This window comes from Oryzias latipes, chromosome 20, assembly GCF_002234675.1.
Source record: "Oryzias latipes chromosome 20, ASM223467v1".
NCBI classification, from domain to species: Eukaryota; Metazoa; Chordata; class Actinopteri; order Beloniformes; family Adrianichthyidae; genus Oryzias; species Oryzias latipes.
The window spans coordinates 19,948,195-19,961,776 of record NC_019878.2 but is presented as its reverse complement, the minus strand read 5'-3'; the positions used below and the strand labels follow the sequence as shown (position 1 = coordinate 19,961,776).

General features: G+C 39.8%; 1 protein-coding gene across 1 annotated transcript in view; it reads right to left on the bottom strand.

Moving 5' to 3' along the window:
- Positions 1 to 96: 96 nt before the first annotated feature.
- The window catches only part of malrd1 (MAM and LDL receptor class A domain containing 1), a 47,748-nt gene continuing 34,262 nt past the window's right edge, over positions 97 to 13,582 (bottom strand). Inside the window, exons 24-33 of the mRNA XM_011488998.3 lie at positions 12,904 to 13,061; positions 12,517 to 12,718; positions 11,795 to 12,073; positions 9,469 to 9,594; positions 6,417 to 6,483; positions 3,243 to 3,334; positions 3,045 to 3,141; positions 2,893 to 2,953; positions 1,041 to 1,148; positions 97 to 956 (exon numbers count right to left, since the gene is read on the bottom strand). Of these exons, the coding sequence (XP_011487300.1) occupies positions 858 to 956; positions 1,041 to 1,148; positions 2,893 to 2,953; positions 3,045 to 3,141; positions 3,243 to 3,334; positions 6,417 to 6,483; positions 9,469 to 9,594; positions 11,795 to 12,073; positions 12,517 to 12,718; positions 12,904 to 13,061 (1,289 nt within the window). The 3' untranslated portion in view covers positions 97 to 857. The remainder of the gene's footprint in view (positions 957 to 1,040; positions 1,149 to 2,892; positions 2,954 to 3,044; positions 3,142 to 3,242; positions 3,335 to 6,416; positions 6,484 to 9,468; positions 9,595 to 11,794; positions 12,074 to 12,516; positions 12,719 to 12,903; positions 13,062 to 13,582) is intronic.

The window sequence follows — 13,582 nt, the reverse complement described above, 5'->3', positions numbered from 1 at the left end:
ATCAAAGAAGGGAAACCACTCAGACGGATATCGATCCTGTGCTCCTTTGATAAATCTGTGACCCAGAATCCATACAGACTCACTGGAGACTCTGCAGAAATTTAAGCAAACTTTATTGAGTCTAGAGTGAAGTTTTTGTGCAACCAAAATGTGTCCACTATATTTACTTTACATATTTCTCATAAAGGAAATGGTAGTCGCTTTGCAGGTGCACTGATTCAATTCCTTAGATCCACAAACAGCTTTTTTAATGTTCTGTCGGTGCAATGAATTCCTGTTTTCCATGACGTAAAGTTTTGATTGTCTTTACAGCTCACTGTGCTAAAAAAAAAAAAAAGTGGCTGGAATTGTACTCCCATTTAACTCCAATGACAAAAATAAATAAAATGTTTTGATGGAAAACAAAACATTTCAAAACACTCTTTCAAACTCCAAACTAAAATAATATTTTTAGGATTACTGACATTTGTGTGAGGATTGTTCCATTTGGCTTGACTTTTTCGTGAACATTTCCTTCATTCTTCTTTGTAGCATTTTTTTGGCAATCAGTTGGTTGATGAATATTACTGCTACCAGCTGGTCTGGACTGTGGATCAGTACAGCTATACCATATCCCATACTATAGCTTCTGATTTAGATGGAAATAAAAAAAAAATATGTTTTACAATCATTATATTTTATTAAAATAGAAATCTTCTTGAATCTCTCTCTGCACCATTTTTGGGAACACAATTTCCACAGCTTTGAGACTTGATGCTTGACTTGCTAGATCTCTGATACCGACTTCTTTTGTGCATTTCAACAATGCAACCCTCCACAGCGAGAATGTCCCAGCAATAAATCAGATGTTTATTGATTTATGCCTCTGAGCTTTTACGGTCAGCACCATTAACATCAAGAGAGTAATTGTACAGTGGATTGGAAAAAGACATCCTTGTATCCTTCCAGTTCCAATCCTGTTGGGAAAGAAAACAGTTAATGTTTGGGCCACTCTCCCATGCACAGACAAGAGGCTGAAAGCCTGACTTCAGACACTTCACCTCATTTTCCTGTTTCCAGGGGTAGACGCTGATTGATAGCCCAGGAATAAAATTTATCTTCGAGTTAACGCCAGGACAACTGGTTCGCCTTCCATCCGCCGATGGGAGCTGGAGGGGAAGAGAATTAAACGAGTTTAAATTAGTGAGAGCCCATGAACTACAGGAACGATTAAAATCAAATTGACTTCTCACACATTTATATTTGCTTCCATAACCTCGAGAAAATATGAATCAACTAATTTTCTCTGTGCTTTAAAGTGCAGGTTGAGCTGCTGGAGAGACCACTTCACACCTACACCTGCCTATTTATAGCTGCATCCTCAGCTACAAGCAAACAAGCACCGGCCTGCCAAGACTAATACAGAAATACTTTACATCCTCGATTTGATTTGTAGAATTTTATAAAACTACTCTGACCTTTTAAGTGTAAAAAAAAAAAACTACAGGTTTTTTTTTTTCGAACTAATTCAGTTTTATGGTTATGCAACAGCATTAAAACAAATAAAAAAGCTTGGATTGTATCATCTGCTGTGCTGTGTCTTTCTCTGTCACAGCACAAATGACGTTTCCTGGGAATAATAAAAGCTCTGTGTAGTTATACACTTCTGATTCTGTTTCCTTTGGTGGCTCTGCAAATCACACCAACAAATCACTCAATGCAAAAATATTTTAAAGACCACAACAACAAATAAAAAAGTAAAAAACATTTAAAACAAAAAAAAACATGACATTTTAGAAATAAAAATAAAAATCCAGAAACCACAATTTAAGAAACCCAAAAACAAAAGTTTTTTCCAAAAATCAAAATGAAATGTTAATACATGAAACAAAATAAGAAACTGGAAAAGTAGCTATGGAGCATCACTGATTAACCCTTGTGCTATCCTAGGCACTTTAACGTTGAGAGTTGGGTCATCTAGACCCACTAGACAGTGCTCTGAACCTTTTTTCTTCAATGATTTGTGTCCATGAAATCTTTCCACCTTTATCCACCTTTGTCATGTTAGGGAGAACACGTCAAAGTCAGGGTGGGGTCATCTAAGATAGGACAAGGGTTAAGAGATGACATTTAAGTTTTGAAGAAAAGGGAAAGCAGAAGGATGCTTTGCCTGAACTGTGGTAAAGAGTTGAATAATCAAGCACCAAACTTTGCAGTGTCTGTGGCCAGAAGCTATAAGAAATATCTCCTGTTGGAAGGAATTTCCTTGCCAGATAACTTCCTAGTGAACAAAAACCATCATCCAGTCACTGACGACCCACAATAACTACCTTCTCTGGTTTCTAATTTTTATTTTTATTTTTGGAATTTCATTTTGATTTCTGGAAACGACTTCTGTTTTCTAAAACATTTCCTCTTTTTCCCCCCTTTTTATTGGAATTGTTTATTGTTGTTTTGGAAATACGTTTTAGCTGTTTTGATTTCTAAAACGTTAGGTTCCTTTTCATAATTTCTTTTTCCTTTTTTAAATTGTCATTGAGGTTTGTTAATATGTTTTCACATTGAGTGATTTGTTGAGGGTGTATGACAATACATAGAGCTTTTTATTATTATTGTTCTCAGGGAATGTCATTTGCTCTATAGGATTGATTTTGGTTTTGTAGCCTGTTTTTGCAATAATCCACAGAAGACATGAAAAAAAAAACACAAACTCGCAGAGACGACTGCAAAATCAATTATTTTGAATCTGAAATTTAATTTAGCAGAAAGCACCTTTTGACCTGGTTTAATGTGGGTGGGATCCACTTACTCAATAAATGTGTGCAAAAAAACAGTAAAAAAAATTAAATTTGTGTGGCCAAGCTACACAAACTGTATTTGCCGTTGATTGATTGGACATTTCTGTCAGCTGACCTCTGCCCTCCGCTCAAAGCCAGGGTCATTCATCACCCCGTAGTCCATTGGGTCGTGTTTTCTGTGTGGCAAAAAGACATCATCACCCATTCTGTGAGCAACAGCGCAGCCAGAAAAAAACAACAACATGCAACTGCCATAAAACAACTCACTTTGTGTGGCATTTTTTCCTGCAAAAAGCAAGAACGCAAACAGCAACTCCGGCTAAAAGGAGCAGAAGCCCGATGGCGATGCCGGCATACACAGAATCTAAACAAGGAAACGTGGTTATTTCAGAGTGATAATTAAATTCAGCTGATAGGTCAATAAAACTGGGTGGGGAGGAGAGGAGCGGTGAGTTTCATCATTACCCAGCTGTATGCCTTCTGTTGTTGGTGGAGAGGTGGTGAGGGATGGTTTCTCCTTCACATGACAGCGGTTTCCTGTCCATCCTGGCTGACACCTGCAGGCAGACAAAGAGAAAAATCATGTATAGTCAGCAGAGGATGTAGAAATTAGCTGTGGATCATCAAAATTCTGATCGATCAAAATGCACATCTGTAAATCCTTCCAATAAATCTTTATTATAGTTTTTCTTTACAGAAGCATCATATCTCTGGAACATATTACTATCTCAGCAGATGTGTATTCACTCACAACAGAAAATGGTTTAGAAAAAATGGAATCTCCTTTTTTTTTAGATATTTCTATACGGACACACTGGGCATCTGACAGACGTTCAAGAGCGCTTCTTTTTCTACTGTTTACCAGCGCATGTCTGCCATACAGTTGGAAGAGGCTTGGTGGGAAATGACAGAGTGGTGTAAATCTCGTGAATCTCACTCCAGGCTTTTTCTTTCACAGTTCTATTAAGATATGAGAAAAGCAAGGAGTCATAGCCCAAACCGCAATCATTCATTTCATCTTTATGATCAATTTTCAAACATAAATAAAAAGGGACACCATCCCCACCAAATTCAAGTCCCTGATTGGTCAAAATACAACCTGGTTTAACTTTCAACATGCGTTCACATGTTTTGCACGTAAAGCCCCAAAAACGGTCACGGAAACTTGCGTAGGAATGCTTGAATCGAGAGTTTTGAACGCAGAAGCCTGAAACAGGCATTCACGTGCGTTTGCATTGATTTTTCATTGGAAGTGGCCGCTTGAACACGTGTGGCTGAAACTACAGATGCTTTTAGACATGCTTAAGAGGAGTTTGTGTTCTCAAAGCAAATATTTGGAGAATCCAGAAATCTTTTGAGAAAAGAACATGTTTATATCTATATATGTTTTTGAATATGTAATGTATGAAATGTACAGTGATAGCTCAAAGAAAAAATCAATTTCTGTTGAAGTATTTCACTTTGAACACTTAGTATGAAAGATATCTGTTAGGCACTGTGTTTGGAATAAACAAGTAGTAAGTAATTTGTTTGATGTGCTTAATCTCAGCAGTCAACATCTGGTCAATATGAGCCTGATTTCCCAGCAACACCCTCTATTATGCAGCTCCGAGCAAAGCCAGATTGTGTCACTACCGTTCAGAGTGGTCAGCGTTCACATTGTGAGGCGATCTAGCTGTGGCAGTGAGCTGTTCCTGGCTCGCTTCCCCGGGGGATTCTGCTCAGCAGAGAGGAGACGTGAATGGAGGAGGTTCTACAGCTGCTGTTAGAGCTGGAACCGTTTCAGGAGCTCCATTCAACAGCGAGCAGCGAATGCCAGGCCAAAGTCTTGTTGCGTAATGAGAGGAGGCAGTGGTGGCGACGCTGCATTAAGGGAATGTTGGACAGGGACATTAACGGGAACGGAAATTAAATATGAAGGAGCTGATGGGGAGGGAGAGCTAGGATTTGTGTAACACAAAGCAGTTATATGTATGATCATTTTTTATTATTAAAAAAGGGAAAATGTGTTTGTGCTAAAAGCAGAAACATTGCCTTTTATTTTTACAACCTGTGCTGGACTGACGGCAGCTGAGAGGCTAAGCTGTGGCACAGAAATGGAAGGAAAAACAATAAAGAATCTGCCTACAAGTCAGGTACAGATAGTCATGTTCTTATTTCAAAGGTTACAACCTGCAGACAAAAATAAAGATATGAATGTAAGTTAAGCTTTCAGGCAAGATGCTGTTTTCTGAGCAAAAGTCCCACTCCAATCATCTTTAGAACTAAAGATATCTTAATTTACAGCCAAAATCAAGGACATAGTTTCTGCAGAGCAGCAATTGTTCATTAGAAAATTGGCTCTGAGTTTTGGGCCAGACTGTTGCCCGCTCCCCTTCCCCTTTCCATTGGTGAAAACCTGTAGCAAAACTCAATTTTCATTGGTGAAAGTCGTGTTTTAATCTTTTAAAATGTTCTTGTGACTTTTTTCTAATGATGGAGGACATTTGAAAAGAATATTAAGCTCAAAACTGTGTTTCTAAATATTTCTTTACATAAATAATTGTGAATCAGGAGGAGATGAAAACATGCCATTGCAAAAAGCTTGTAGCAGCGTCGTGAACTCAACAGGCGGCAAGCTCCCTCCATTCTGATGCATCTACTTCCATTTGATTAGATCCATAGAATTAGCTCCAGAATTGCATGACATTCTTTTCATTCCGGCAATGTTAGGTAAGCGGTGTGAGGGGCTGTAGCCTAGCTGGAAAAGGTTGGGAAGTCAGGGAAGGCTTACTCGGCCCCAACAGCCCCGCCCACAATTTAGAGGTGAATTGCTGATGAGGCACAGCCACTCTGCAGAAACTATGTCCTAGAAAATGACAGTTTTTTTTTATTTTGGCTAAAAACGGAGAAACAGCATAATTATAATTAAAAGACCACTGGGATTGCTTTTCCAATAAATTAAAGGATGATTGAGGAGAGTATTTAAATATTCTTTCGGTACATTCAGAATCTATTTAGATGTTTAATTTAGCCTATTGTTGCATTCTTAGATCTACAATAAAATCTATATTTGCAGTCATGCCAAAAGACTTAGCTAAAAAAGAATGTATAATAGAGGTCATAGTGTCTTTAGCTTTTAAACAAATTATTTCTACATATTTCAGCAGCCTGTTCAAGACCATTGACTCATGAGACCAAGTTTAAATATTGACCAAGAGAATCCTTAAGAAGGAAACCCAATGAAGGATACCAGCCTGTTTAATCTGGAGGGGGTAAGCAGATTCCCACATGGTTCAGGGAGCGTGTCTTTTTCAAGGAAAAAGGTCAGGAATGATTGGATATATGTGTCTGAATTCTCACAAAGAGAGATAAAGTGACAAGTAGAGTGAGAAGAGCAGGCGAGATACCCATCTCTCACCCTCATTTTCAAGTACAGATTAAATATTCTTTTTTGGATCAGCTTCAGAAAACCAAGGATGCACTCATCTCGTTTCTTGTTTGAAAGTGATATTTAATTATAGCTGTACAACTGTAATGGGTTTTCTTTATTTTTAATTTGTTGTTTTTCTGTAGAGCACTTCGAATTCCATTATGTAGGAATTGTACCATGCAAAAAAACTCGACGTGCCTTCCATGTTTTTGTCTGTGTTAACTTACCTACAACGAGGCCCGTGCTTCTCTGCAACACACAAACCACGACCCAGACAAAAGTTGGCAGGGCATTCTGGGGAAAAAAGCAAGCAAAACAATCCTAAATTCAAACAATAAGTAAAAAAACTTTTGCAAAAAGCTATATGACAGAGGAAAAAACAGATGAAGGCAAATCAACATTAAAATCAAGCATGAAGGTCAAAAAGAATAAATCTCAGCTTATAACTGCATTTTTTAAAATTAAATAAAAAAATCTATTGAGTCAGTTAAACTTTAAACTTTACAAAAAACACAGAGCAACAAAGACCCATTTGTTGGAAAATAAGTCACAGGTTATTTCAAAATCACATATTTTGAAATGGTGTCTAAGTTTAAAGTTTAGCTGTGATTGAGCTGTGTAGGATGAACTGACACATTGCAAAATATTATCTTTAAATTAGCAAAGAAGTCTGCAAATGAGGTACGAAAACGGTCTTACCAAGAATTCTTGTTTTTAGGGGGGAAAAAATTTTTTGTCACCAAGACATGAAGATTATTTCACAATTAAAACATTATTTTGATAAGATTATCTACCTAACAAGACAGAAAATCGGATTTTGCAGTGCTAAAAATCTGTTAGTTGGTGTGTATTTAAAATGTCAATTTAAAAAAAAATGATTTTTTTTTTTTAGGTTTAGCAATAAAAACTGTTCATTTGTTTTATTTTATATGTTCTAGCTATCTTTTTGCCTTTGTTTACAAATAATTCTTGACAAATCATCTACACTGACCAAAAATATAAACGCAACACTTTTGTCATTGCTCCCATTTTTTATGGTATGAACTCAAAGATGTGAAACATTTTCCACATACACAAAATAACCAGTTCTCTGAAATATTGTTCACAAATCTGTCTAAATCTGTGATAGTGAGCACTTCTCCTTTGCCAAGACAATCAATCCCATCTCGCAGGTGTGCCATATCGAGATGCTGATCAGACAGCATGATTATTGCACAGGTGTGTCTTAGACTGGCCACAAGAAAAGGCCACTCTGAAATCTTCAGTTGTATCACACAGCACAATGCCACAGATGTCGCAAGTTTTGAGGGGAGCGTGCAATTGGCATGCTGATAGCAGGAATGTCCACCAGAGCTGTTGCTAGGGAATTGAATGTCCATTTCTCCACCATAAGCCGTCTCCATAGGCGTTTCAGAGAATTTGGCAGCACATCCAACCGGCCTCACAACCGCAGACCACGTGTAACCTCACCAGCCCAAGACCTCCACATCCAGCATGTCCACTTCCAAGATCGTCTGAGACCAGTCACTCGGTCTCAGAGTGGCTGGTCCTCATCGAGGTGTCGACCTCACTCCAATTCGTCGTCGTAACCGACTTGAGTGGGCAAATGCTCACATGCGATGGCGTCTGGCACGTTGGAGAGGTGTTCTCTTCACGGATGAATCCCGGTTTACACTGTTCAGGGCAGATGGCAGACAGTGTGTGTGGCGTTGTGTGGGTGAGCGGTTTTCTGATGTCAATGTTGTGGATTGAGTAGCCCATGGTGGTGGTGGGGTTATGGTATGGGCAGGCATATGTTATGGGCGAAGAACACAGGTGCATTTCATTGATGGTATTTTGAATGCACAGAGATACCGTGACGACATCCTGGGGCACCATTGTTGTACCGTACATCCAACAACATCCCCTCATGTTGCAGCATGATAATGCACAGCCCCATGTTGCAAGGATCTGTACACAATTCTTGGAAGCTGAAAACATCCCAGTTCTTGCATGGCCAGCATACTCACCTGACATGTCACCCATTGAGCATGTTTGGGATGCTCTGGATCGGCGTATACGACAGCGTGTTCCAGTTCCTGCCAATATCCAGCAACTTTGCACAGCCATTGAAGAAGAGTGGACCAACATTCCGCAGGCCACAATAGACAACCTGATCAACTCTATGCGAAGAAGATGTGTCACACTTCATGAGGCAAATGGTGGTCACACCAGACACTGACTGGTTGTCTGAGTCCCCTGACCCCCTCAATAAAACAAAACTGAAGATTTCAGAGTGGCCTTTTCTTGTGGCCAGTCTAATGCACACCTGTGCAACAATCATGCTGTCTAATCAGCATCTTGATATGGCACACCTGCGAGGTGGGATGGATTGTCTTTGCAAAGGACAAGTGCTCACTATCACAGATTTAAACAGATTTGTGAACAATATTTCAGAGAACTGGTTATTTTGTGTATGTGGAAAATGTTTCACATCTTTGAGTTCATACCATAAAAAATGGGAGCAATAACAAAAGTGTTGCGTTTATATTTTTAGTCAGTGTAATATAGTGATACATTTTAATGCAACACTTTCATGTCCCAGCCCAGTGACTTGCTGCAGCATACCTGATGGATATAAATATACATTTCTTGCACTCTAAATGTACTCACGTCAAAGTATCTGCTCTACAGTACATCCCCTGTCACTTGCTATAGACTCATCATGTTAGCGAGTATCCTGGTTGCTTGTAGCATAAAATATTTTGAAACACTGATACTGTGTCACATCCTTGGTTTAGTGGCTGTGGCTTGGCAGCCAATGCAGGCCAAGTGGAGAGTTTAATGGACGGAGTTTTGGAAACCTGCACTACCCTGGGAGGTGTGATTTGAAGACTAAACAGCCAGACTTCAACATGTCAGGAGAGCCTGTGTTCACTGCAGGCTGGAAATGAGCAGAGATGAGTGGAGTCTGGCAGCACCTAAATCAGAACTGACTGACATCCCCAGAGCATTTGAGGGAGAAGAGACAGAGACTAAGGCACACCACAAAATTACACCTGAAATCCATACAGCCCTAATTAGATGCATTCACAAAAAGATTTGTGAAAAATTGGTGCTAAGTTAATCCTGGAGCCACATATGGAAATGGAAATTCCACTTTAAAGGTGAAATCTTGTCATTTTTACCTTCATCCTGCACCGATTAGAGGAGCCAATGTGATTAAGATGCAACGAGCATTCAGTCAGAAAATTATGAAATACAAAGTAGTTAGCATGTAAGTAAGTAGAGATATGTTACCATAGCAGCTGGATTCATCCGAATGGAACGGCAGACAGTTGGCAAAGCCATCACATCGCTTTAAAAGTGGGATACAACCAGGGGAGCTTTCACACACCAGTTCTTCCAGCTCGCACTTCAGCAGGGCTGGTAAAAAGAAAATGAAACACAAAGAAGGCTGAATACTAAATCTAACATTAGCATCAAATCAAAGAGTTTAAAAGGTATCTAACAACAGCCTGTCTTTTAGTTCTTCAACATTACCCTGTCAAACATGACTCATCAGAATTCAGGTTATTTATGCAGACGCTGGCAATTTCATTCCTGGTTTCAATTAAGAACTGAAAGGGAGGCAATTTTATTTTATTTATTTTTTTATGCTGACTAGAATGAAAACAACACAAATACAGTTAGGTTGTAAAATTAATAAAAGCAGCTTTAAAGCTTCAAAAGCCCTGAAACATGAATGTAATAAAGAGCTCCAAGTCAGACAGGAATGTGGCTCTGGAGTAACACTGGAGGAAATTAGAACAAGATGTTAGAAATGGAAACTGAATTAACCATCAAACTAATAGCTAAGTTCATTCCTGGATAAACTCTACAGGCCTGCGGAAAAAGTCTTTTGCATTTTTAATATACTTTTACTTATTATTGTTCCTAGTTCTTAAAGGATGTGATGTATTTTATGAGAATATATAGGTGAGAGGGAGCACCCAGTAACACTTCTGAGAAATTTCATTTCAGCCACTTACAGTATATCCAGAATCTTACCCTTTCTTTATACTATGTACACATAGTATACAATAGTGTACACATAGTGTATAACATGTACACTCGGAGACGAGTGTTCACGTGACAACTTCCAATAAAAAGTTAATGTAAATGTGCCTATATGTGGGTTTTGGGCTTCTGCGTTCAAAACTCTTGCATTCATGTCTTGCTACTCAAGTTTTTAAGTACATTTTCAGGCTCTACGTACAAAACACAGGCCCACTGAATGCGCGTTGAAAGTTAAACCAGATTGAACTTTGACCAATCAGGGACTCGGACTTGGACTTTGTGACTTATGGATGGCATCAAAACACGGAAGTGCCAACCATTTGAAAATTGATCATTAAGGAGAAAATAGTAATTTCCCAAAATAAAGCTGTGAAAGAAAAAGGCTGGAGCAAAATTGGCATGATTTGCAGTACTTTGACTTTTCGCACCGAGCCTCTTTGAGAACGTGTGCCAGTACTGGGTAGCAACAGTCCAGCGTGAACACCATGCTAAAAGCATTTCCAAGAATGCCTGTTTTCCGTGTTCGTGCCCAGTGTGTGCGTAGCTTTACGGTCATGAACTAAAAATTCAGTGGGGGAAAAAACTCAAGTCTGGGATGGGTGGATGATGTCCGCCTGGAGAATTGGTAGTCTGAGTGTTGTGTGGCTGCCTTGGGTGACATAGCTTTGTGGCATCACAAAGTGGACGTGGTAGTCTCTAGACCATGTTTTTGGACAATTCTTCTTGACAGATCTTCGGGATAACTGCCAACGGGGTGAAACTACAAGGGGATCACATTCATCGGGCTCTCTCATCCAATCCACTTGTTTTTTTCTTTGGAGAAAAAGTTTGATCTTGTCCCTCGCTGTGTTCTGTGGGAGGCGCCCTGCAAATATGGGGTTTGAGGCCCCCTACTAAAATTGTGCAGCCTCTGTACAACCAGAGCAACCAGATTTTGGGTATGATCATCAGCAGAAGGTTAACTGGTGAGGGTGTTCTTTGGTTCTTTGTCACTGATTCTGTTCTTGATTTTTATAGATAGGGTTTCTCAGGGCAGCAACAGACCATAGAGTTCAGTTGGGGGCTGTAGGATTTTACTTCTCTTTTTTGCAGATGATGTAGTTCTGTTGGCTTCATCAAGCCTGGACCATCAGTGTGTACTTAGGCAGTTTAGAGTCTAGAGTCTGGAATTAGAATCAGCTTCTCCAAGACATGGTTTTTGACTGGAAAAAGGTGGTTTTCCCTCTCTGGATGGGTGGAGAACTTCTGCCCCAAGTGGAGGAGCTTAAGTAATTTGGGTTCTTGTTCATGATGTGGGAAGGATGAAGAGTAAGACTGACCATCATTCTGACTAAAGCAATTCTTTGGATTAGAAATGACACGTGGAAACATTTTAAAAAATGACTGTAAGGTCAGCATATGATCCAAAAATAATTTTTTTGTTTCAAAAATTTCTCTAGAATTTTTTGTTTTTGTTTCGCTGAATCACTTTTATTTAGCAATATCTTAAATATAATTTTACACACGCTTGAAAGACAACAACATTCCCTACATTAAGACATTCCTCTCTGCACCAAAGTGTACTTACGGCAGAGATGCTCATCCTCTCCATTAGGACAATCCAGCACGCCATCACAGCGCAGGATGGAAGGGATGCAGAGATTGTTTGAACATTGATAATGCCCAGGGGGGCAGTCACCCTGAGGAGGAAGAGTTCCAGGTACCACTGTGGGGCAGTGCTCTTCATCAGAGTGATCCATACAGTCGGGTTCTCCGTCACACCACCAGCTCTCTGAGATACACTGAAAAGAGTGTGTACACTGGAACTGATCCACAGCGCAGGTCAGAGGTTGTGGAGTAACTGGACCTAAAGATGCAAACGGATAAAAATGTAAAGCCAAATTCTATCAATAACGACCTTCTATGAGAAAGCTTCAATAATATTTTAGGAGAGAAATTGTTTTTCTGAGTTCTGCCCCTCAAGAATTTCCGACAAAGAAGTAAAGGGATGAAAAGAAGATAAAGGAAAGGAAGCAACACAATACAACGTAATTGCTTTTCTTCCCTATTACCCCCCCCCCCCCCCCCCCCCAGATCTGTTTCTCCACATTGAGCCAGTCTCCGCAAGGAATTTATTTAGACCTACAGGGCAACAAGCTCCATTAACTCACTACACCTTTCCCCAGGGGCCCATAGTGTTTGGAAATGGAAAGGATCAGAACGACTGAAGCACAGCAAAGAAAATGTGACATTGGAATAGTTGAAAGCCAGGAAAATTAAAAGGAAGGAAGGTACAAAGACCCCACTTACCTGCAACCACACACTCTGAAGTGTATGAGATGTCATCCAGGGCAATGTCTGTCCACATGTCCCCACCCACCTCTGCCTGAAAGGTTACTCTGAAAGGTGCCGTGTTGGACAGGATGACATTAGCATATTTCCACTGGTTGCCATGGTTTCCAGTGGCTGCCCACATCAGTAAAGGTGTTCCACTGGGTCCTGCAGTGTAGACCTGATGAGATTAACCAACATCTTGATGTTAGAAATGTATTTCATCTCAAACACAACATTTGAGATGAAATACATCACAAAGTCCTTCAAACTGAAAATATGACCACAGATAACAAAAAATAAATAAACATCAGGTGTTTGCTGTGTGATTAAAAGGTGTGAAGGGTATAACTGATTTTGGGTGACCTTCAGTGTTCCCATCTTGTCAGAGCCATGCATGAAGTACCAGAAGCGCACATGGCAAACACCAATACTGGCAGGAAACCGATTCCTTGTTGTCACCTTGGCAATGTCTCCCTCTCTCTGGGGGGCTGAGTGTATGTACAAGAAACTCCCAGCCCCTTCTATAGAGAGAAAAAATGCAGCACATTAGTGCAACAACTTACTTATTGCAAAGATTGATGATGAACAAAAGTAATTCAGGGCACAGGCATCCAATTTCAGCTTTAGAGCGGGAACGAAATCCAATAACTTTCCTCTGTTGCTACCAATATAGAAAATGCTTGGAGTGAATTTGGCTACTGAGAAATGTTCAAACCTACATCCAAAAGCTGCAGAGCTTTTTCAATTTGTCTAGACTTGGACACAAGACAGGATCTCTGCAAAGCCAAAAGGAAGTCTTCCACATGATTTAAGGGGGATTTAGGTCCATTACAATCCACCGCATGCATCGGTGACACCAGATTCTTTGACTCGCTGTCTTTATAAGACTAACGGTGCACAGATGCAGTCTTTTCATTCTGATGCTCTGACCTATAGACAGTTTGTGCTGCAGAATCATTAGACTATTTTAGTCTGCATTGAATCTGGGTTATTGATTAGCTCTGTTGTAAGATCATAAGCCCTGCCCTCTACCAAACAGCCA